The 25763-nt window shown below is 40.3% G+C and overlaps 2 protein-coding genes across 2 annotated transcripts in view; one reads left to right on the top strand and one right to left on the bottom strand.

The window, feature by feature from the left end:
* Nucleotides 1-3671, top strand: part of ADAMTS18 (ADAM metallopeptidase with thrombospondin type 1 motif 18) — a 121514-nt gene extending 117843 nt beyond the window's left edge. Inside the window, exon 21 of the mRNA XM_046682513.1 lies at nt 1801-3671. Coding sequence (XP_046538469.1) covers nt 1801-1916 — 116 coding nt within the window. The 3' untranslated portion in view covers nt 1917-3671. The remainder of the gene's footprint in view (nt 1-1800) is intronic.
* The window catches only part of SYCE1L (synaptonemal complex central element protein 1 like), a 78539-nt gene that overhangs the window by 657 nt on the left and 52119 nt on the right, over nt 1-25763 (bottom strand). The window lies entirely within an intron of this gene.

Below are 25763 nucleotides of genomic sequence, written 5' to 3'. Positions count from 1 at the left end.
AACTATACCATTCCTTAGTAGTGTAACTTATTCTAAAGTAATCTAACGAACACCATGACCTATTTTTTCAGCCTAATCAGATTTCCTTGTGCTAAAGAGTCATTTTCCATAATGTACCTGCTGAGTTTTCTTTTTATCCAATCACAGCTTTTTCAAGACTGTCCAGTTTCTTCTGCCACGTTTTCCAATGTGTAGTAAATCAGATCTGGGATTGTTACTCACTTGCTCTCCCCTGTCCATTATCACTTCCTATCTCTAAATTGTCGTTGATCTACTTCTTCAAGACTTAGCTCCAGGCTCTGGGCATCAATTTTCCCTCCTCTGCTTTCTCTCCTATCTTATCTGAGCCTTGCGCTAGACCAGAAAACTAGTTATAGAGCGGTTTGTCAGAGCCAGATCACCTCTAGGCGATGCTGGAATTCTATAAACCTGCAGCCTTCTTCAGCAGAAAGCTTCTGGGAGAAGAAACACACATTTTGAGCAAGTGGTCATGTTCTCCCAAACCGTGTCCTTCCTTCACTATCAGTAATTTCAAATTTCTACCCTGTAGTCACATGGCCACAGGTGAACCCACATGTACAAAGACTGAAGGAACCAGATCCTAGGGCCTTGTCAGTCATTGTAAGAACTATACCTTTCACTCTGGGTAGATGGGAGCTAATGGGAGACTTTGGGGCAGAGACATGATGTGAACTGGCTTATAATTTAAAAGAATCACTGGGACTACTATGAAATGGGATGTGTGTATAAAAGGGAATTAGAGGCAGAAGAACCAAAGCTTGAAGAAGGAAATGTGGTAGTTTTGAATCATGGAAAGGTAGGATCCAAATTGGGAGCAGCAGGAAAGCAGCAGGAGAGCTGTGAGCCTTGAATGTCATGAGCAGAGGCACAGCGGAGAGCCACTGAAGGTTGCATTCAGAAGGGACGCGACTGGGAGCCCATGAGCGGTAGGTGATTTGGGGTGAATTGAGGGTAAAGTCAACTTAAGGCTTACATAGAGGAAGGGGAAAACAATTCCAGCTAGGAATGGGAATACTTATCCATGTATAGGGTAGACTCTAAATACCGTTGAATTGAAAACACTGAGGATCCAGTAAAACAACGGGGCCCTACCTCCTAAATGTGCATTTAAGTTTACGTAAAGATGATTTTACATACAATTTCATGTGCATTCTGTGTTGCCTGAGGCCCTTCTGGGTAAGAATCTCAGATGTACAATGTTCTGCTTCTAATAGATAATCACATCTGTTATCTTATTTAAACAACTAAAGAAGTTAGAAAGGACTGGCCCTGACTTAAATTCACTTATTTACAAATTGGCTATGAGGAGAGTTGCAGCTGGGCCTTAAATGCAGGTGTCCTGATTCCAAGTAGATTAGGAGTAATGTGTGTGAACCAGCAGCATCAGCATCCCCTGGATGCTTGTTAGAAATATAAATCTCAGTCCTCACCCTACACCCTCTGAAGCAGAACCAGTGGTTTAACAACATCCTTGGGGGGGTTCCTTTTGCATTCCTTTAGATGCAAAATGGTAGCTCCCACGCTATTTGGGGAGGGTCTGACTACCCTCTAGCTACATATGACTTTTTTTTTAACATCCATTTTTCCCCCCACCTGTTTAAAAGTCCCTCAAGGTGTCTTAAATCCTGCACCCTCCTACCAAGGTCCTAATGTATAATGGAGGAACCACTCAGAGGCACAAGGAAGGTTGACCCAACATCTTTGTTCTGTAGGCCCTCACTTTAAAAAAAAGGCTAAGAACATTTTCCTAACATGCTTAAATGTATTTTCTCATTTCAGAGGATCCATCCTGTGTAGATTTCTTCAGCTGGTGTCATCTAGTTCCTCAACATGGTGTCTGCAACCACAAATTTTATGGTAAACAGTGCTGCAAGTCATGCACAAGGAAGAGCTGATCTTGGTGGCTTCCCCAACACAGCAGGGCCGTGTTTCAGGGCTTTTCAACCTCTAGAGAGACCAGCTGCCTTCCAGAACAAAAGCTGAACACTGCAAAACCACTTGTGAGCTGCCGTGTTCAAGGAGCCAGCTCTGAAGACCAGACTGACTTATTCAGTTCCCCAAAGCACATGGTACTCTGAAGCACTTGAAAATGGGAAGCGATGACATATCTGACTTACAAAAAAACAAAAACAGAACAACTTTCATTTGCACTGTTACACGAAAGAAGTGATGAATCACACTGAGATACGTCAAATTTTAATTTTGACAAAGCAAGAGTCTTGTCAACTTTGGGACAGATCCCCCTTTGAACTTCAAAGGGTTCCATGACAAAGACATCTGTTTTGAAAAGTTCCTTTAGGACTTCAGGTCAAAGGCTGAGACTTGGAGCAATCACATCTGGATGGAACACGTTGCCTAACTGTTACTTGGAGCTCACAGTTTGAACTGTGGACACCCTAAACCAGGAGTTCTACGAGAAACCAAATGGTGCTCATGATTGTGCTTGCTGCTGGACTAGCAAGCTTCATGTTATGTTTATTTAGTGTGTGTGTGTTGTTTTTATTATTTTGTTTAAAGTATATTCTGCTTATAGAGAGTCTCCAAGACTAAAATTCACGACTTGAAAAGTGTTCCAAGGAATATTCTGAAAACAGGACAACATGGACTATTTAAAGTCTCCATTTAACTGAAATTCACTTTCTGGAAAAAACACACCAAACTCATACGAAAGGCAAATATTGGCACACTACACATTATATCAACCTCGTAACTTTTGGTGCTAGCTGAATAAGCACACGGGAGCCTCGATTCTGCTCTTTGGGAATCAGAATTGGTGAGATGTTCATTTCTGGTAAAAATCTAGGAGGAGCTAAATAGCAAAAAGCAGTGCTTTGAAGGAGAGGAGACCATCATTTATAAGGCTCCCTACATATTATCAGAGCTGCTTGGGAAATTAAAGGCCACTTGTGGTTTTTTCCTACCAACTTATGTGTTTAAATTTGCCTTAGGATTAAGTTAACAAGAAAAAAGTCCTAGTGGCAATAGAAAAATCCATCTGTCTTCTTGCTAGGTTGATATTAATAAGTCATAATATGCCAAGACCCTTCAATGAATAAGAGTATTTTATAATTTTTCAGATGATATTTTCAGTCTTCAGAAGCCAACTGTTGGTATGTACTAATGATCTTAAAATTGTTCTCAATTGGAAAAACACCACACTATTTTGCCAAAACCGAAGTAACTTACAAGACTGTGTCATTCTGTAATTTTTTGAGATGTGGTTAAAAAGGGCATATTTATATAATTCTACTCTATTCCTCAATTTCTTTGATGAATGTAACCCAATTTTACTGCTTTAAAAAGTCTCAATTCAAACAGGGATGTGCCAGTTCAGCACAAACAACTCGACAGTGGTTTGTTAAATTTAGAGCATCTTTTGTTCCTGTGTTCTAATTAAAATCATGCATCCTTGAATCTCAGAGAAATAATGATTAGAATATTTTCTTAATCTGTGTGGCTTGGCCTAGAGTAGTGGCCATTTTATCATCAGAAGAAAATAGTTACATATCACCACCCTCTTGCCCTCTGAAAAATTGCAAGTTACTTGTTTCCTTATATAATTATCATTATTTTATGGAAAAATTAATTTATTAATAATTAATAGCCTATTATGTGTTCTCACTTGCTTCTCTGAGTAAGTGATATTAATTCTGAGGGAAAATGTTGAATAAAACCATGGGTTATAGAGAAAAGTCAAAATATATGTGTAATATTTAATTATTTTATAAGTTTTATAATAAAGTGCTCTGTTTCTTTATCTTTGAAGCTTGTTAAGTTCTTGAATAAATTAGAAGTCAGTCCTTTCCAAGGTGATTTAACTGTATAAATGTTAAGAATCTCAGAGTAATTTCTCAATGAAAAGTTGAGAAAAAGGTGCAGGGTGAGGGAGATAAGATACTCATTAATTAATGAATGATTTTTCTTGTGTTTGAGAAAATCAGAAACCATCAATGCTGGGATGAAATAGATGACATTTACCATCTTATGGAGATACTGAATTATTTTTTCTACTCTCATGGTCACATAAACATTTATTTATGGAAATCATCCAATTAGTAAGCATAAATGTGGTTTGTTTTTCATTCTTTTTCTATTTGAAAGACATTCTGATAAAATCTTTCTGCAAAAAGAAAGAGTGGAGGGGAAGGAAGGAGGGATGGAGGAAGAAAAAATAAATTAAAAAGCAATTGTTCTCAGCTTTTCCAAATTTCAACTCATCAGACCAGTGGAGAATAAAAACTATCTGGGCAAAGTCCAATTGACCTGAATATACAGTATTTTTCCCCGCATATGTGATTACACACATTCATATATAGGTATGCATGTATATGTGTATATGTGGATCATTTATGCATACATATCTTTAAAATATATTTGGGGAGAAAAAGGAAAAAATAAAATCTTTAAAAAAAAAAAAGAGGTGTTTAACTTTAAAAGAAAAAAATCCTCAAAGCCCCCCGGTACATAGTTGTGTATTCTTCGTTGTGGGTCCTTCTAGTTGTGGCATGTGGGATGCTGCCTCAGCGTGGTCTGATGAGCAGTGCCATGTCCGCACCCAGGATTCGAACTAACGTAACACTGGGCCGCCTGCAGCGGAGCGCGCGAACTTAACCACTCGGCCACGGGGCCAGCCCCTATTTGAGGATTTTTATATGAATTATTGCTATTTGGCAAACATAAATTATGGTCAAGAATGAAAAATGGAATAGATGGCACAAGAGAGCAGGTATCTTTGTACCTTTTGGTAATAAAATATTAATAAAAGAAACCATACAGTAGTGTTTAATGGGTGCCAGGTACTGTGCCAAACCCTTTATATATGTTATCTCATTTAATCCTCACAACAGCCTACTTAGGAAGATACTATAATCTTTCCTTTACAGATGAAGACTCTGGGATTCAGAGAGATCACCTGTTTGGCTCAAGGGCACATGGTCATCAAGTGATGGATCGGGACTCAAAGCCAGGTCCATCGAACTTAAAAGGTTAATCTCTTGTCATTGCGCTGCATTACCCTGGGAGAGATTTAAAAAAAGAAAGAAGGGCATCTAAGCCTTAGAACTATTATGGCCTCAGACACATGTGAAGAGGATTTGGCAATAAACGATATGACACTGAAGAATTATGAGCAGAGCTGGGATGATTTAAGATAGGGAATTGGGGACAGGAGGTAATACATTCCCACCTAGCCCGTCTTTTCAATAAGGGATACTGAAAGACTTATTGCATAACTGTCTTTGTTCTCTAATAACTGCTCCTCTCTGGGATGATAGTGTTTCCTGGGCAATAGCATGTGGGTGTCTGGAGTCTACAACACCAAGGCCATTAGGATGGAGAGAGAGTGAAGAACAGTGTTCTTGGCATGAATGCTATATGCTGACTGTAGGATGACCTCATGGCAGTGTGTATCATGCAAGAAACAGTTTATGGAATTAATAGCATAGAACCCATCATTGCTAAATGCAATGTAGAATAGGCTACTCACTTATGTTCTGAAGGGCTTTATTTTAGAAACAGTAAAAATACGTGTATGGATTCCATGTTTTGTCTGCGTTACCTTCCTCATAAGATCCTAAGTTCTTGAACACCTCTGTGGTCGCCGCTGATGCTGAGGATCTTAACACCTGCAGTGACTTTTCATTAGTCATCCCTGGGTCAGGGTGACTGTATCTTCCCCCTCCAGAGATGACCTCAGGGAGAAGTGATTCTTGAAGTGCTGTCATTCATATTGAGCTTCCCCGTAAGCACAAAACACCGCTACTAAATTTTTAATTTAAATTTATTTAAGTAAAAAATGATTTGATCTAAGGAAAATATTGTCAAATAAAGCAAACTTTTTATAACTCCTTTAAATGGAAAATCTGTATTATTTGCCATAAATAGAAGGTAGTCATAAAAGCCCACTAAATATTTGAATTAATTTTAATTTAATATATAGTCACTATAATTGGTTTACAAAATTCATATCTGAAAAAATTCCTCAACGAGAATAAGTGAACTGTTCATAGTTCCTCAGGAAATTCAGTTTAGCATCACTAAGCTTAGGATAAAGATCAAATTTTCTGTCAATAAGATTATTTTTATCTTGAACCACAATTCATATTTGTACATAGAAAAGGCAAATTATATCCATTTAATTGCATCTTTGCTGATAGACATTGAGAATTGTGATGTAAGTGACTTTTTTTATTCAGCAAATTTTTTGCTTACAGAAAATCCATCAGGAGTAATGTCCAGAGTGTATTTTTTGGAATGTGTCCAGTTTCTGCAAACAAATGGCAAATTGCCTTACCCCTGCACACAACCACCATCTTGTTTGAATGTGATGAGGAGACACTTGCAAGGTATTTCTAAGTGTTTTCCTAAACTATGTTTAGTGAGGGACACAAGTGAGTTCATAATCAGGTCATTCAATAACAAAGTAATTTATATAATTGTTGGTTGGTTTATTGGACAAATGAGGTCCAAGGATTGTTCACAGCATCCTATTTGGGATGAGGAGGAGACAGCAATGTCTAGGAAAAGAAAACCCTGTAGGCCGTTTCTCCCCAAGCCCCTCTGTTTCTTTCTACCCCTCTTCGCTTCTCCCCTACTGGCCCTGGCCTTCCCATTTAGGCTGCCCTTGCCCTATATAGGTTAGGAGCCCACCTGACGTCACCCAGTGTTGCACTGCAATGCCCACACCACTTGTTGGAAAACACTACTCTAAAGGAACTCTTGGTCCTCCTTGACCCTCCGTGGGGGATGCTAGCCATAGAGGAACTAACAGACTTTCTAAAACTGGTGTGCAATACAAAGAGTAGCATTTTCACTGTAAGTTAACAATCAGAGCCCTGGAGGAAATGGTCTTTGAAGGTGAACCAGGGCCAGGGGTTGTTCCTGCTGGAGACAAGGCCCAGACATGTTTCTCTCTGACTCCTTTCTCCCTCTCCTTTCATGTGGCTGGAGCCCAGGAAGGATGGGCAGCCCCCTCTTGGCAGAAGGCCTTGCCAGCTCCACTGTTCCTTACCACGCACCTCTGTTTCTGCAGACTCTCATTCCATGCTCCATAGGGCTGAGTAGCACCCCTTGCTTAGAAAGTGGGTCCTCTCTCCCCTGCCCCATCCCCTTAGAAAGCCAGTTTGGATCTAGAGTGAGTCTCAGGACGATATTTCTAAGTAATTAGCTACATCACAATCACTTAAGGATATTTTACACATAAACTTCCCTGGCCCCATTTCAGAAACTTAATTAATTAAGCCTGGGGGTGGGGCCTGGGAATTTATATTTTAAAGGCATTCAAGTTTCTCAGAGGAACAGCTAGTTTTGGAACCACTGGTCTAGGGCAAAGAAAGAAGTGCCTTGGGTCTGTCTGCCTTGTGCAGGCGAAGGAGGTCCCTCAGCACCACGCCCTAAGTGCAGCTCTGCAGTGTCTGGACCAAACTCAGCTAAAGATAAAGGGGCCTTGGCCTAGTCTCATTGTCTGCATGTATTTTTCACCTGGGAAACTCTTGGGGCGGTAAATGATGGGTCAAGGAAAGGACTCACAGGCAGGGACCAGGTCATCGTTCTCTGGGTTTCTTCTCATTCCCAAGCATGTCAGTAGCCTACAACAGGGTTATTGAGGGCAATTGGCCATTTCTCTCAGTCAAGCCCCACATGCAAGAACTAGTGTACTGTGCTTTTTAAAAAGAAAGGACAGACAATAGAGAAGCCGGTGAAATCCCCAACGCAAAGTGTCTTCTGGCAAATTACTCCCAAGGCCTCATGCGTGTGTGGAGAAACTCACGGCGCAAGAAAACAGTTGTACTCCTGAGATCCAGAGTCAAGGAAGAATGAAGGCTTCTGTCCTGTTTCCTGCCTAGTCATTAGGTGCCAAGAGGTGAATTAATCATTTTTATGAATCAGGCCAACTGTCACTTCCTTACAAATTGCCAGAAATGCATTGGCTGACTCGACTGAATGAAAATGGTAACTTCAGCTTTTGTACAACAGAAGGCAAAAACACAACGTCTTTGATAATATAGGGAAGAGCTGCTAGGATGATGCTTTTTGGCCACGCTAAAGTACAAACAATTTCATGGTTTGTGCTGTTCTGGGCCTCTGATTTTTCTTGTTTAATGGCTAATTTCCTTAATTTACGGGGTTTTATTTTTTAAAGATTGGTTCCAGATATTTAGAATGAACATGTCTATTTATATATCTGCACAGTCCTAAACCAATAAAGGAGTAATTGTTGTATTCAGCAAATTCTTCCTTTGTTATGATGCCCACATTATCCAGGATTTTTACTACTTGCATATTGGTCAGCTGAGGGGCAAACATTTCTCATTTTCTTAGAGGTTAGTATTTGTTTTCATGCTGAAAGTCTCTCTGACATAGAGTCACACTCACCCTTTTGCAGATTGGTCTGCCTAAACTAACATTTTTTTTCTGCATTTTTGCTATCTAAATATACTCATTCTTTCAACAAGCATTTGTTAAGCATCAACTGCAATGTGAGATCCAAGCACAGAAACAGACCTTGTTCCTGACCCAAAGGGACTGATACTTGAAAATACGGGATGCTTATCCATACAACCATTAGGCGATGGTCCAAGGTCACAGAGTCCTAGATTCTTTTTTAATTCCTCACTGTTACATTCACCCCAGTCAACATTTGATGATGGTTGTTTTTAGTCTGTATGATTGTGAGTATCGCATACACAAATCAGGACCACGCAGACTGCAGTCATGGGTTTTTTTCCCCCTCTAAAATAAAATCACAAAATTATAGTATTAAGAAGAGAGTGGCCCACTTGCAAATTTGTGTGTAGAAATTAAGAGCAGGAAGAGAATTTAGTTATCACTTCAAACTCTCTCACAAATGTAGAAACTGAGACCCCAACATTTGAGGGGCTTTCCTAAAATTACCTAGTGAGTTAATGATAAGTCCAGTTATAACAATTTTCATGCAAGTATACTTTTCACTGTGTCATAAAATACTTGGTGATTTTTTTTCACTTGATAGGCACTTTTCTTGAGTTTAGTGACAATTTTAATGAGCAGTGAGTTTCAAATAGAAACCTAATAAGAAACATTGCTGAGTTCATATGATATCTATAATTCTAACTTAAGTTCCTCTCCCCTAAAAGAAATGCTCTACTACCATAAGAAGCATAAAAATGCTGTCTTACTTCCTCCATGTAGGGCAAAGGTGACCTGATGGAAGTACCAATTTCTAAAACCATCTAAGACAGTCCCTTTCCAAAAGTCTGGTATCTTCAGGGAACTGAGCTAGAGCTTTGCCCTGAGTCAGGAATTAAGAAGTATGTAGAAGGTTGCAAATATACTGCATATATAGTATATTTAGTCTGTATATAGTATATATACAGTATTTAGTGTGTGTATATATATATAGTATATATAGTCTGTAAATATACTAAAAACCATGGGATTGGACACTTTAAATGGGTTGATTTTATGGGATGTAAATTATCTCTCAATAAAGCTCTCTAAATAAAAAGACTATGCTCGAAATGAGGACTACCTATGCTCACGTGAATGGTCACACAGGAACTGGGTAGAGCTAATTCTCCCTGTACTGTTCATACCCCATCGGGGATATTTACTTGGTGCAACACAGCACCCCAAACAAATTTTGATTACGGAAGAGCGACTTTCTTCATCCATTTGCAATTTCACATCACGAATAGCCATAGTTTGGTAACTTTCTGCTTGTCCTTGGTACTCAAGTTACAGTTAGAACAGGAGGTCCATGACGACAGGGGCTTTTCTGGTTTAGTATAGTATCGCCATTACCTACCACTTCTTGACTTGAGGATACACGGGGGAGCAAGACAAACACAGGCTCCCTCTTTAAGCCTATAATCTAGTTAGAGACTCAGAAAATTAAATGGCACTTTCAGCACAGAATTGAAATAATCTATGAAAGAGAACTCTGTGGGGCCAGAAAGAGAGCACTCAATGAGATTGTTTCTAAAGTTCTTTGTTTGTGTGTGATTATTGAACTTGATGATTGAGATGAAAAGGATATAATGTTAGCATTTGTTTTAAAAATGTTCTAAATTGATTCCCTAATACCCTTTTGAAGAGGAGAAACGTTTACAGTATTGATGTTTGTGGCACAGATAGTAAGCATGTTTTGACTCAAACAATAACATGAACTAATGATTAAAATGGCTGTAAATGCCCAGTTAAGAGAGTAATGTGGTCTACTATGTTTGTCCTGTTTAGAAACATAAAACAATAGAACAATTGAAACCATGATAATTAAATCCTCCTGCCCCTGACTACCCGTTACTGTAGTAAGCCCCTCGTTTTTATTGTGATGTCACTCAAGGATAAGGATCTCTCAGGGGCAAGCATGTTTCTCTTGGATAAGAGTGGGGTGAAAGGCACTATCGAAGTCTGAATGCTGGTTGCAGAAGATAATTTGAAGAATGGGAACATTAAGCCATACTCATTCAACCTACTCTTTAAGAGTTTGACAGGAGGGCCTATACCTGCGTATGCTCCCACCTCCATCCCAATGGGAAAAAGATGTCAATGGTAAGGTTGGGGTTGGAAGGACGGAGGGAAGGAAAAGCTAATTTGATCTTACTTCTTTCTTTCTACTCTACACATTAAAAGAGAAAAAGAGGTATACCTGGGGAAAGTGATTTTGGGTATAGGGTTCTTTAATATCTTTTGGATTCTATGAAACAGATTTTTTTAAATCTATGTTTTAAGAGTCATCTGATGCAATTTAAATGTTTTGCTTATTTTCATAAAATCTTAGTAGGACTTACCTGGAAAACCGAGAATAACAATGTAATAAGATGCTAGAGTTCAGAAGGCTAGCAATAGGAGTGGAAAAAGCAGGGAGAGGCAAAGATGATGCGAGAATGATGGTAATAATAACATCAATGCACAATCGCTATGTGCAAGGGATACACTTTGTATTTTCTAAATATTAATCTGAATTTCTGGAGTTATCTTAATCTTAAAATAACATGTGAAATAATTATTAATTCCTTGATTTCACATATGAACCAGGGCTCACAGACATTTCATACAATGGTGTTAGATTCGTGGAGACACTATTAGATCCACGGGGGACCCCAAAGAACCCATCAGGTCAGCGGCAATGTCATTTCATTCCTTTGAGCCTTAATTTCTTCATTTAGGAACAGGCATTTAATCATTCAACAAAAGTTAGCGCCACTTGTGATGGATACTACAAGGTTGAAGAGAAATAGAGCTCTGCCCTGAGTGGGCTTAAGATTCATGGATGAAGACAGCCATTAACCAAGGCATCTCAGACAAACACAAAATCACAACCATGATAAGGGCTGAGCAGAAAAGGTGTATGGTTGTGGCAGAAGCTACATAACGTCCTCTCCATATGGCTTATAACCCTTAGTCAATCTCTGACACACCAGTCTGTGGGGTGATTTTACTCCCAAAGCAAGCACCTGCATTTCTTTGTCCAAGGTCATGCTCTCACTGCCAGCACCCACTTCGCCTGCAAGCACAGAAAACCACAAGTGCCTGGAAATTTACTCCCCTACTCAACCCTGTGCAGACCCTCAACCAAGATGTCATTCATTTATTAGTCATTGACCTAGACAGGAGTAACTATAATAACCAGAATTGTTTGAAGGCTTAATAAGGTATTGTGCACTAAATGGGAGTGTCTGGCACATAGTAATACTCAACAAATGGTAACTATAAAAATGATAATCAAGAAAAAGACAGAAGTGTGAAGAAGGTAACAGATGCTCTTGCAACAGCGAAGGAAATCAGAAGGGTTAACCAAGAGTTTTACGATTTTGAAGCTTTTCAGGAAATAACTGGAAAGCAGGTTCATTCGTGGCTGAGATTTCTTGAGGCCCTGGATCATGTGACCCTCAGCTGCCAGCCTCCTGGCACAGGTGCATGGCTGAGGTCCTCAAAGGACTGAGAGCTGGCAGCCTGGGAATGACCAGCTGCCAAACGCCTCCTTTTCCCAGAGTGGGAGGAAGTCGGTTCCTGTGTGACTATTAATTAAATCCTCACTGGGTGGGCACTTTCAATGTCTCTTCCCGTGGCAGTCTTACTAGCAGGGTTCATAACTGAACCGCAGCCAGCCTCGTCAGGGAGCAGGAAACAACCCTTGGCTGGGGCCAAAGCACTTGTTCTCCATCCAAATTTACTCACCCAGGTAGAGGTCTGAGTTGGAGGTCAGCCTATGATCCTCAATGGATCGATTGTTTCCACTCATCTCCCCTCTGCAAGGTCCGGAAGACACGAAATAGGATTTGGGGGAAGATTAATGTGCTGCTTTACTGTATTGTCTATCTGGAAGGCACACTCTGGGCATTGTTTATTAGCACAAAGAGTCTTTCAGAGTTACCCTGTACAGGACTGCTTTTTGGAAGATTATGTTTGGGGTTAAGAGTCTCAATATCCCCAGGACAAAGTGGCAGGGAGATTTAGCAGGCATCTAGATAATCTCATCAACCCAGATCATTCAGAGGCTGGTTTTACTGCCTTCAAATGCAGAAGCCAAATAATCACCAGCTAGTTCAACTCCTTTCCAACACTTTTACTGCTACACAGAGAAAAGCGGGCTGACATTTACGAAGAACTGATCATGTGCCAGATATTGTCCTAGGCACGTCATCTGCACTCTCCTCTTTAATTCTCACATAAAACTCATTATTGTTTCCTTCAAGGATGAGGAAACTGAGGTTCAATAAAGGTAAATAATTCACTTAAGGTCACACAGCAAAAGATGACATTACCAGGTTTAGAATACAGGTCTGTTTCAGGAAATAAAATCTTTCCACTTAGGAAAGAGAGGAGCCAATTTTTTTTTTTTCAAACAGGCCAACGATAAAAATTTGTTTAAAAATTGCCCCGTGGCTTCCACTTATAGGATGTTAGTATAAGCTTCCTGAAGACCAACTCTCAAACAGACAAATTTTGGACAAAATATGAAAAACACCTGCCTAAAGATCTGGAGAGTAGTCATCCGCAGGCACAGTGTTGAAGGGAGTCAATGTGGAGAAGCAAATAGCAAAGGGGTAAGTTTCCTTTCCTTTCTCTTCCTTTCCACGAGGAACCCCAGATATTACCTTTGTAAAGAAGGCTTTAAATCAGCTGGTTCAAATATTTCAGAAATGAAAGAAAATTATGTCTAAAGAACTAAAGTAAACCCTTAGAGTGATGGTACAGTATGTGAATGATGTCCCAAATAGAGAATGTCAATAAAGAGACTGAAATTATTAAAAAGAAACAAAAATTCTGGAATTTAAAAAGCCCAAGAATTGAAATGAAAAAAAATGTACTGGAGGGGCTAAGTAGCATATTCGAGCAGGCAAAGGAAAAAATCAGCAAACTTGAACGTGGGTCAGTTGAGATTACAGTCATACAACGCTTAACGACAGTGATATGTTCTGAGAAATGCGTGACTAGGTGACTTCATGGTTATGTGAACATCATAGAGTGCACTTAGACAAACCTAGATGGTGTAGCCAATACACACCTAGGAAACATGGTACTAATCTTATGGGACCAGTGTTGTATGTGTGGTCCACTGTCGACTGAAATGTTATTGCAGCCCATGATTATATTATAGCTTTGTAATATAATTTGAATCAGAAATGTGAAGACTCCGGCATTGCCTTTTTCCTCAAGATCGTTTTGGCTATTTGGGGTTTTTTGTGATTCCACATGAATTTGGGGATTATTTTTTCTATTTCTGTGAAAAATGCCATTGGAGTTTGGATAGGGATTGCATTGAATCTGTGGATCACCTTGGGTAGTAGAGACATTTTCACAATATTAATTCTTCAAATCTTCGATTTCTTTCACCAACGTCTTATAGCTTTCAGTGTACAGATCTTTCTCCTCCTTGATTAAATTTATCCAGAAGTGTCTTATTGCTTTTTGTGCTCTTGTGAATGGGATTTCAAAAAAATTTTTCAGATGGTTGTTAGTATAGAAACACAACTGATTTTTGTATGTTGATTTTCTATCCTGCAATTTTAATGAATTCATTGATTAATTCTAACAGTTTTTTGGACTCAGAGTTCTATGTAGAAGATCCTGTTATCTGCAAAGAGACAGTTTAATTCCTTTCTTTCTAATTTGGAAGCCTTTTCTTTCTCTTGCCTAATCGATCTGGCTAGGCTTCATTCTCCTACGCTGAATAGAAGTGGTGAGAGTAAGCATCCTTATCTCATTCCTCATCTTACAGGAAGCCTTTCACGTTGAGTATGATGTTAGCTGTGGACTTGTCATATATGGTCTTTCTTATGTTGAGATACATTCCTTCTGAATCTAATTAGTTGAGAGTTTTTTTTTAATCATGAAAGGATATTGAATTTTATCAAATGCTTTTCCTGCATCTATTGAGTTGATCATGTGATTTTTAGCCTTTGTTCTGTTAATGTATGTATACATTTATTGGTTTGCAAATGTTGAACCGTCCTTGCATCCCAGGGAGAAATCCAAGTTCATCTTGGCATATAATTTTCTTAATGTGCTGTTGAATTCAGTTTGCTAGTATTTTGTTTAGGATTTTCACCTCTATATTCATCAAGGATATGGCTTGTAATTTTCTTTTCTTACAGTGTCCTTATCTGGCTTTGTTATAAGAGTAATGCTGGCCTCATAAAATGAGTTTGGAAGTTTTCCCTTCTCTTCAACTTTTGGAAGAGTTTGTTAATTCTTCATTAAATGTTTGAAAGAATTCACCCATGAAGCTATTTGTCCTGGGATTTTCTTTATTACCAACACAAAAAATAACAAATGTTGGAGAGGAAGTGGAGGAAAGGGAACACTCATACACTGCTGGTGGGAATGCAAACTGGTGCAGCCACCACGGAAAACCATATGGAAATTTCTCAAAAAATTAAAAATAGAAATACCGTATGATCCAGCTATCCCACTACTGGGTATTTATCCAAAGAATATGAAATCAATAATTCAAAGGGATTTATGTACCCTTATGCTCATTGCAGCATTATTCACAATAGCCAAGATGTGGAAGCAACCCAAGTGCCCATCAATGGATGAATGAATAAAGATGTGGTATATAAATACAATGGAATACTACTCAGCTATAAAAAAGGAAAAAATTGTCCCATTTGCAACAATATGGATGGACCTTGAGGATATTATATTAAGCGAAATAAGCCAGACAGAGAAAGACAGACATCGTATGATTTCACTCATATGTGGAAGATAAACCAACAGATAGATAAAGAGAACAGATTAGTGGTTACCAGAGGGGAAGGGGTTGGGGGGGGTGAGTGAAAGGAATAAAGGGGCACATATGTATGGTGATGGATAAAAATTAGACTACTGGTGGTGAGCATGATGTAGTCTATACAGAAACTGATATATAATAATGTACACCTGAAATTACACAATGTTATAAACCAATATGACCTCAATAAAATTGGGTGGAGAAAAGTTGGAAACAATCCAAATGTTCGTCAACTGAAGAATAGATAACCAAACTGTGGTATATCCATACAACAGAATATTATTCAGCCATAAAAAAGAATGAAGTACTGATATATGCTACAATAACAGTACATTTTGAAAACATTATGCCAAGTGAAAGAAGTCAGTCACAAAAGATCACATAACATGTGATTTGAGTCATGTGAAATGTCCAAAATAGAGAAATCTATAGATTCAGAAAGAAGTTTAGTGGTTACCTAGGGTTGGGGGGAAGCTAGGGGTCAGGAAGGTGCCAGCTAAAGTGTGTAGGGTTTCTTTTTTGGTTTTGAAAATGTTCTAAAATTGGCTGTGGTGATGGTTGCACACATCTGTGAATATATCAAAGCCAGTGAATTGTACACTTTAAATGGGTACATTGTATGGTATACAAACTACATCCCAATAAGGTTGTTTTTTAAAAAAACAAACAAACAAACAACTTAAGCAGTGGAGTATAACCCAGAGCCATAGAGATTGTTTGACCACAGAGAATATCTGAACTGAAAAAAACTCTTCTCTGGAGACCTCTAGTCCAGGGATTTTCAGTTCGGGATGGACATCAGGATGACCTGAGGATCTTCTAACACACAGATTCCCAAGCCACTGTAGATTTCCTAAATGAAAATCCTTGGGGGTGGAATCAGCCTGTGCATCTTGTAAGCTTGCAGAGATGATTCGGGTATGCAGCCAGGATAGAGAACCATAGCCCTAGACTGAATGCATTTAACCTAAGTCGCATGGCTGGCTAGTCTATGGCAAAGCTGATACTAGAAACTGGTTTGATCTGACTGGCAGTCCGAGGTGCTTTCTAAGAGCTCTGCTGCCTCTCAAAAATAATAAATTCAACCCAGTTGTCAACAACAAGTAATGGAGACTGAAGATCTTGGATGCCTGGGGTTCATTACTTAAGGAAAGAGATCTTGAGATTTACTGTCTCTAAGAAGGGAACCCTTGTACACTGCTGGTGGAAATGTAAACTGGTGCAGCCACTATGGAAAACAGTATGGAGGTTCCCCCCAAATTACAAATAGAACTTACCATGTGATCCAGTTATTCCACTTCTGGGTATTTATCCAAAGAACACAAAAACACTAATTCAAAAAGATGTGCACCCCTATGTTCATTGCAGCATCATTCACAGTAGCCAAGACTTGGAAGCAACCCAAGTGCTCATGAAGGGATGAAAGGATAAAGAAGACGTGGTATATATATATACAGCAGAATGCTATTCAGCCATAAAAAAGATGAAATTTTGCCATTTGCAACAACATGGATGGACCTTGGGAGTATTACACTAAGCGAAATAAGTCAGACAGAGAAAGGCAACTACTGTATGATTTCACTCATATGTGGAAGACAAACAAACACATAGATATGGAGAACAGCTTGGTGGTTAGCAAAAGGAGAGGAGGCAGGGGGAAGGCAAAAGAGGTAAAGGGGTACATGTGTATGGTGATAGATGGCAACTAGACTTTTGGTGGCAAACACGATGTAGTCCATACAAAAGTAAAAATATAATGACGTACCCCATGAATTTATATAATATTATAAACTAAAGTTACTTCAATTAAAAAAAAAAGATTTACTGTCTCTATTCCCTGAATTAAGTAGACCTTACTAAGGGCATTAATTACTAAGTGTGTTTCTATGGTGCATTGGAAAGAAGACCACATTGGAAGCCAGAAAATCTGGGGTTTAGAGTTTGCTCAGCAATTAATCCTCTGGATAAACTTGATTTATTCTCATACCCTCTTGAGCCCAGGATATCATTTAGATCTTGTGATTCTCAACCCTGAATATACATTGTAATAACCTAGAGAAAATGTAAAGAAAACACTGTGGCCATGCTTCACCTTCAGAGATTCTGATTCCATTGATTTGGGGTAGAGCTGCAGGACCCCAGGTTATTCTTATATTAAGCAGGGTTGGGAACCATTGATTCCATTCCAACAACATTGTAGATGAGTCATTTAAGGGCTCTTCCAAGCCCTTGACTCTTCCATAATTTTACGATGGTTTCCATTCTCACTGAAAATCTAAGAATGACTTCAGCCTATTGTGTAAGTGGCCTGAAAGTGCAGTTACTAAAGCAATTTATTTATCTGCCCTGGGTGGGTTCAACAAGCAAAGATTGAAAACATCTGTGCTGAGTCTTAGTTGCTGCGGTGACACGGGACACAATGAGGATGCGGGGCAAGTGGTCCTCAGGGAGCTTGTTGTTGAGCTTGTTGTTGGAAAGCTCAAATCAAAACCTTTTTGGATGTATGTCTCTGTTCCTATGATGCTAGCAGCAAATGCCCTGCCTCTGCCTTATTGGGGGGCTTGGAACACGGGACCCTAGAGTTCTCTGGTTCCACAAATACCTTATTTTCCTTCTCCTCACCCAGGAACATCTGAAAGCTCATACTGGTACTGGCCACTCTCAACAAGGAAAACTATTTGTACCACTCTGGGATAGTGAAGGTCACAGAGGAATGAGACAGGAGCATAAACGAGCTCTGATCCACTCAGGGCAAAAAATACAGCTTAAATTTGCAAAAGTTAATGTTCTCTCTCCTGTCCCCTTTCCTGTCTGTCCCCTTTCCAATTCCCTCGATTCCCTACCCCTAAAAGGAAGTCAGTTAGCAAGCCTTTATCACTGCATTTACTTTTCTTTATCCAGAGAAAAACCATCCCATTCTGGAAGTTAGGATTCTGCATCAAGAAGAGAGAACACTGGAGCTCAGAGGAGAGGTGAACGGGGCCTCCTCCAAGTTCTCTCTGTTTTATAAAGAGCTCTTCTCTACCCACGGCTGGCACCAAATCCCTGAGACTTCTCTCAGTGTTTTGGAGTGAATATCTGATTTCCCTGTCCCTTTTGACTCATTCAATTAATTCACTCTATATTGCTCTTTTTCAAGGAATACTTATGGGGATGAAATTAGAGATTTTGGATTATGAAAAAGGTTAAAGAATAAAAACCAATATACTCAACTTATTTCTCTTCTTTCTGTTGAGATTAATTAATCCTCTTTTCCAGTTTCTGCCATGAAAAATGTGTTAAAATCAGGCCTTGATTTTTCCCGTCTCCAAAAGGAGAAATTTGGACAACATAACTTTTAAGGCTTTTTCCTGCTCTAACAGTTGTAACTTCCATTTTCTCTCCGCTTTTCCCTACAGAAAGTTGTTTCCTATTAAAATTATACTTAGGTTTAGGGTTTAAATGAAAAATAACACAGAGCACCTTTTACTTAATCTTGGGTGCTATTTTGTACTTTACTTCATTAGTATTAATTTTGGCCCCTGAAAGTAGGTTAGGGAGGATAAGATGAGGGAAATGATATTAATTCATTGACATATTCCATAAGTACTTGTTATTTGCCAAAATTTAACTCAATATTAGAAACACTAGATAAGATACGGCCCTTTTTTACAAACCTCTTGGCCCTTTCTTTTATATATCTCTTGGTGGAGAGATAAAATTATACTTTATAATAGAATGCATCTTTTTATAAGAGATAACATAAAACTATGTACAAAGTGTTATGGGAAACAGAAATGAATGTCATTAATATAATGGATTCAGAAAAGACTCCAAAGCTGGTGGAATTTGAAAGGATTCTGGAAGGATGGATAGGAGAATACTAGGCAGAGAAGAGGCAAGGGCAATCGAGGAGAACAGCATGTTCAGAGTTATGAGTGCAACAGGCAGCCTCCAAGAAAGCCCCCAATGATCTCTGCCTCCCAGTATCCAAGCCCTCGTGTAGTCCCCTCTCATTCTGAAAAAAGCCAATCTGTGTAACCTGTGAAATACTGCCAAAATGATTGTGTGTGTTTCCAAGGCTAGGCTATCAAAAATATCATGGCTCCTGTCTTGGTGCCTCTTGGATTTCACACTCTGGGGGCAGTCAGTCCACATGTTGTAATGATGCTCAAGCAGCCCATGGAGAAGCCCCTCTGAAGAAGAACTTGAAGACAATAACCGGAAACACGTGAGAGCGCCATCTTGGAAGCAGATTCCCCAGCCCAGCCAAGTGTTCAGATAGCTGAGACCTGCCTGACATCTTTCCTGTAACCTCCCCAGAGACCTCAAGCCAGAGCCACACAGCTAACCACTTCTGAATTCTGAAATGTTTATTGTTGTAAGCCACTATGTTTGGGGGTCATTTGTTTTACTGCAATAGCTAGCTGATATAGGTGGCATCCAAGTTTATGTCATGCTCTGAGATAAGAAGGGGAATGGTAAGGGATGGGGTCCAAAGGGAAAGAGGAAGGTCTGATTGCAAAGGTTTTGTAGTCAGGGTGGACCACAGAGAACTATAAAAGGGGATGGTTGTTGACTTTAGCAATGAAGTGGTGCACTTGGATTTGTGAATTAGAAAGTAAACTTAGACACTAGAGCATGATCTGAAGAAAGGTGTTAGCAGATATATATATTAGGCATAATTCACAGTGAATTTTTTCCTACTGGATTGTCTGTGTCCACCTTTATTAGATGCGGACTTTCAGAGTTACAAGAGAATTCATGGATTCCCTCCTCTGCCTCTTCAAGAATCTGATCCATGGCCTACTTGACAGATGACCTTCCTGCCTCTGCTTGAATATCTCCAGGGATGGGAAGCTCACCACTAGTTGAGCCAGCTATCGACACATGGATTTGAAGAGCTATATGACTCCCTATAATTCTAACAGACTACTGGGACTGGGTTTTAGGATTGTCTCTCCCATTAGAGAACTGGTAACTTTGGAACTGGAACTTTTAAGATCAGTGTAGACTTGGATGGGGTTCAAGATTCTAGTGCCTGCCACCAGTCTGCTCATTCTCTTGAGATAACCTCAAATGCATCAGTAATAAAGTAATGATTCTGACCTTCAATCCCAGAGATACTCATTAACTCCAAGTTGGGGTCTGAGTAGAGTGATTGAGACATTACCCTTACTACCATTTCTAGACTTGGCCTTACCAAATTGAGCAACCGTATCATCAGACAGAAAGCTGAACTCATCTCAATCCCTCTACTTAACATCTTATTTTGCAGCAATTTTAAAGTCTTGGATTGAAAGAAAAGGCTTTGTAGTCATTTATAGTTTTCTGAATACTCCAGAGAGTTCATACTGTAATACATCCTGTGCCATCTATGATGGTCCTCAAATGGCCATGGATGGAGGTGGTCAGAAGGTTGCAGTCCCATGATGTCAATGATGAAGATGAGGTCATGGTTAATCAAGACTTGGCTCAGATCAAGCTCTGGTAGAGGAAGCATGAGAAGCACTCCAGCTTGAATAAATCCCTTGCCTTTCCAGTCCAGGGTTATAACACTTGGCGACCATCAGAGCCCTGTTAATTGACTTGGACATCCATGCAGTTGCTTAATCAGTAGGTTCAATCATCTGGGGTTTTAACAACTTTTAATCATTCAGTATACGATCCCTGTAGGTCCTGCCAAGACACAGTTTTAAGAGAGAGGAAACAGAGTAATGGAAGCAAGATTGTGAACAAGAAGGTCACCTTGTATCTTGTTTTACATAGAAGCTTAAACTCTAGAGCTGTATTTATGTTGGTATTGCGCTGATCTTGGTCATTCATTTGATCTATGAAACTTTATTTCAGGATCTGTAATAGGAGGCCCCTTAAGTTTCAGAAATGTAGTGCAGTAAAAAATGGACTTTAAAGTCAGATTGACCCACTTTGAAATCATGGCTTTGTTGGGGTTGGGACATCTAGATTCAATATGGCAAGGAGTGCAGTTAGCTGAGAACTTCCAGCTGCAGTGCCTCAGCTCTGAGCACAGTGGGGATTCGGGAGGATAACCATTTCTGCTCAATGTGGGACATCTCTAATGGGCAATCTTTGCTCCGAAGCTCCCCATTGAATTGGCCAACACTTTGTCAGAGCTCCCTGCCCACACACACAAAATGAGCCGTTTGAACTACTAATTCCATCTCAGTGTCTGCTTCCCAAAGGACCCACATGACAGAGTAAGTTACTTAAACTCTCTGAGATTCAATTTCTTCCTCTCTCAAATTACATTGCTACCATATGCATCATCAGACTCTGAAGAGGTTAAATGAGATAGCATACACACAGTATCCTGGATCATAATAGACCATCACCAAGATTTTTTTTTCCTTCATTCAGTTCACTAGTAGGACCTTTTCCATTAGTGGTGTGTAAAAATAAGATACATTCTTCAACTTCATTCACCAACTATGATCTGCCTAGAATAGCATTAACCACCCTAAGGGGCATGGGATGCTGCAAACATACAAATGTAGAAGAGTATGACACATCTATCATGAGTCCATGAGCATCTTGAGGGTGGGGACTTCACGTTTCCTAAGTGCTCTGATGAATGTAAACACAGGGTGTCAGAGAGGTGCACAGAACAGAGGAACCTGGCCTGGAATGTCAAGAAAAATTGCCTGGGCAGAAAACACTTGACCTGAGTTTGGAGGAATGGGTCCACGTTCACCAAGCAAAAGAGGAAGCTTGTTGCCAGAAGAGGGGACAGCCCTTGCCAAGTCTCAGAGACACCAGAGAACAAGGTAGAGTGAGGCAAAGTCAAGATGGTGCATGATATAGAGCAAAGTGGGGAAGGGAGGTGTCCCAGCAGAGCCGCCCCATGAGGGCTTCATGACAGGGATTATAGGCCCCACTGTACAGAAAAGGAAGCCCAGGTGGGAACCCCTGGAAGGGGTTAAACACCCAGCCTGGGGTCACAGAGTGGTAAATTCCCTGAGCCATGCAGAGGCACAGCCCAGGTCTTTACGCTCTTCTACCTGCAAGTATAAGGAGACCTACCCACCCAGGGAGTTACTGAGGGGACCCAGACAAGCCCTGAGCAGGTCTTAATTAGCTGCTTGCCTATGGAGCAGAGAGAGAGATGCAGTAAACAACCTCAAAATCAACACTTGAGGCTTTTCCTCGTGAGAGGATCTCTGCGCTCAACAGTTCAGAGAATTTGAGCTCCTTTAAAGCACAGTTTAGGGGAAACAGAAGCCAATGTACACATTCACAGCATTCAGTTCCCCTGAATCAATTATGCCTAAGTGATGTTAAGGGCCTGACACAGCCACAAAAGAAAGAACAATCTTTAACCTCAAAACTGAAGCTGATCCTCAGGCCTTAATCTGAGCCATTGTGACTGGCCCTGCTTGCAAGCCCAGGTCTGGTTCTCATTGCTTTTGTGGATTTAAGTAAAATCCTTCACATAATTTAAATTAGGGTTTGTGTTGATGATATTTCTTTTGTTATAATATAAAAAAAGAAAGAAAGAAAGAAAGAAAACAATCAAATCCCTACCATCCAGGCCATTGATCTAGTGGACACAGGCTGTCTCAATAGATGAAGAGAGCATTTTCCCAAAGAATGAGGGTGACATCAGTGGAGGCATTGGCTCATGGGGTGTGAAGAGCACCCTCTTTTAAAAGAGAAGATGGGCTCAGGCTGCTCCCATCTCCTGCTGTTGCTTGTTGGTGCAGGGAGCCTAATGCAGACCATACAGGATCAGGTGGCTCCTATAGGAGGCCACAGGGACACCCTGTGAGGCTGCTGGGTCTAAAGCAGCTTTCAGATGCCATTTATCTAAAAGAAACCACACCTCATGCTGGGTGAGAATACACAGACCAATCTAGCTCAACTCTCTCGCCTTCTAGATGGAGAAATGCAAGATTTGATTGGACAGGTGACTTGCTCCAGATCAAGGCCAAGCTCACGGCACAGGCAGAATTAGAATCCAAACTTTCTGGTTTCCAGACCATCACTCTGATTTGGCTCAGCTACTCAGAAGGCAATGAAAGGCTTCTGGTTCCAAGTTTTTCTTTCCATTTGGGTGAGAAAAATGGGATACAATTCTGAAAAAATAGGCTGCCCAGGGAACAGTGGAAAAAAAACAACCCCAAACAGTTTTGGCAGCAATAAGAATGTTGTAAAATGCAGTTTTAGATCTTGCATATTATCGTCTTTGTGCATGCACGGATGGGTGTGTACTTTACTCTTGTGGCTCTGTGTAAATATAGACTTGTCAGTTGCCTATGCCACGTGGTTTTGGATTGACAGATGCGGCCCCTACCAACAGGAGAGCAACCCCCTTGCACCTGATGCTGAAACGACAGAAAGGAACATTGAAGGTAGACGAGGTTGGTAGAGAGAAAAGATGGCCAAAGTTGAAAAGGCTCTTAGGAGATGGCGTAGTTCAGCCTGTCTCAAAAAATATTCCATGGGAAGGTGATCTGCTGTTATCGAGGGAAAAAGTTCCCATAGTCAAATGGCTTTGGGAAACCTTTAGTTTATTCCCAATCAAACAGGTTTCTTTCCTACGAGACTCCTTTCCTGCAGGGTCTTTACTATAATAACGTGCACTCAGGAGTTCTAGGAGAGGACCAGAAGATACAGACTTGCTCAGACTTATATGTCCACTGAATCCCTTTTCATTCTAAGGACAATCTCATGAGACTAATGTTTCGTGGGAAATAACCTTTAAATGTTGAACTTTTCCAATATCCTAATTTTACAGATGAGGAACAAAAAGTCCGAGAGAAAAAACAACTTTCCTTAGGTCACACATCAGTGGCCCAACCAGGACTGAAACCTGGACCTTCAGACAATAACCAAAGGACTCAACCCTTTCCTTGCTGCTATCTACCTATGGGTTTCCAGTAGAGTTATCGATAAGTAGTAAGGCAGCGATGAATCAATAATAACTAAGTGTTTTACCTGCATTATCTTATATGGTCTTGATTCAAATCCTATGGGACAGATACTCTTATTACCAGTTTTACAGATAAGGAAATGGAAACAATATAGCGGCCATTTGACCTTGGGCAAGTAGTAGTACATGGAGAGTGAGTGAATGAATGAATGATACAGGATAAGACACTTTTTACTACAGATAAAAATGACTTCCCTGAAAAGAGGAAGCTATAGGGCTAAAGAGAGGAGTAAGAGAGGGATTCTGGCTTCCCTGTGACCATGTCAGAGATCCTTCTCTCAAACTTGAGCTGAAGATCACACTGCAGATCCAACAGCTCCATAATTCAGTCCCATGACCGCTACAGTTGGTGCCCAGACTGGAGAGGCTACGCAGGTCTTGCAATGGAACCTCATTCTAGCCTCCCTGGTCAAAGCCTGAGAGGTCCCATCCTGGCCATAAGGAAGGCATTAGCCCAGCCCTCTCACATTTCCATTGTCTCTTGAAAGTTGCTCAACCATCACAGAAATCCCATCTCTTGGGATTTCAAATTGTTTCCCATCCTTGCCCTTAATGCTTTGCTCCTGTCTTACGATAGAAAACCCTTAAAACTTAAAGTTAGAATTCCTGGGATTGGACCCTGACACTGGACCTTATACATGTGTGACCTTGAGCAAATATTCTGAGGGATAAGAGAATCACTATCATCATCATCATCATCTAAGTGCTTATTATTGGCTGTACCCACACGATCAGCTTTAAGCTTCACAACAAACCATTGGGGCAGCTGTTACTATTGTCCACATTTTATAAATAAGGAAACACAGCACAGAGGAGCTAAACGAGTTCCTCAATTTAGGACCATGGGGAGATAGCAGAGCTGGAGTTTGAACGCAAGTCATCGGACTCTAGGGTCCACTGCTTCACAACCGCTCGGTGAAATAAACACTTCTGAAGTGCATGTATTGTATGTGAGAGTGCGGATGTGTGAATGGATTCTCCTCGGTTGTCACAAGCCTACGAGGTAGGTATTATCATCTCCATCATAAAGATGAGGCGATTGAGTCTCGAAGAGTTTAAAAATCTGCTAGATGGCACATGCACAGCAAATGAGCGGTGGAGATGGAATAGGAACTGAGAGCTGCGTCTCTGCAAAACCTAAGCTTTTGATTCTATGATTCTGATGTTTCCGAACCACACTTTCCCCGTTTGCAGACAAAGGTACTAGTAATGCCTCCCTCTCAGTGACTGCCGTGAAGACCCAGGTTTGTGAAAGATCTCATCAGCTACATGCCCTATGCTGGCTGCCTACTCTCAGCTCAGTCGTTGCAAACCAACAACGAGGAGTCTCCCTGGCAGGCTGCCACGTGCTGACTCTGGGTTCATGTGTTGGCTGGATGTTAGAGTCACTCACCTAATTTTTTAGGGCCTTTTAAAATGTATGAGGTAATTTGTCTTTGTTAGCGAAAAAGATTTAGTGATGAATTCAGCCTACAGCATAATTAGCCCCAGGCCTGTCTGTCCCTGAGGGAGTCCTTCCTATCTTAGCAAAACAGAGGCAACCTGAGGCTCAGGGGCATGTCATTTTGGAGAGTCTAGCTAATCTAACAAAATGAG

Source organism: Equus quagga, chromosome 13 (genome assembly GCF_021613505.1).
Source record: "Equus quagga isolate Etosha38 chromosome 13, UCLA_HA_Equagga_1.0, whole genome shotgun sequence".
NCBI classification, from domain to species: Eukaryota; Metazoa; Chordata; class Mammalia; order Perissodactyla; family Equidae; genus Equus; species Equus quagga.
Note: the sequence above shows the minus strand (reverse complement) of the source record. Positions and strands in the feature narration are given on the sequence as shown.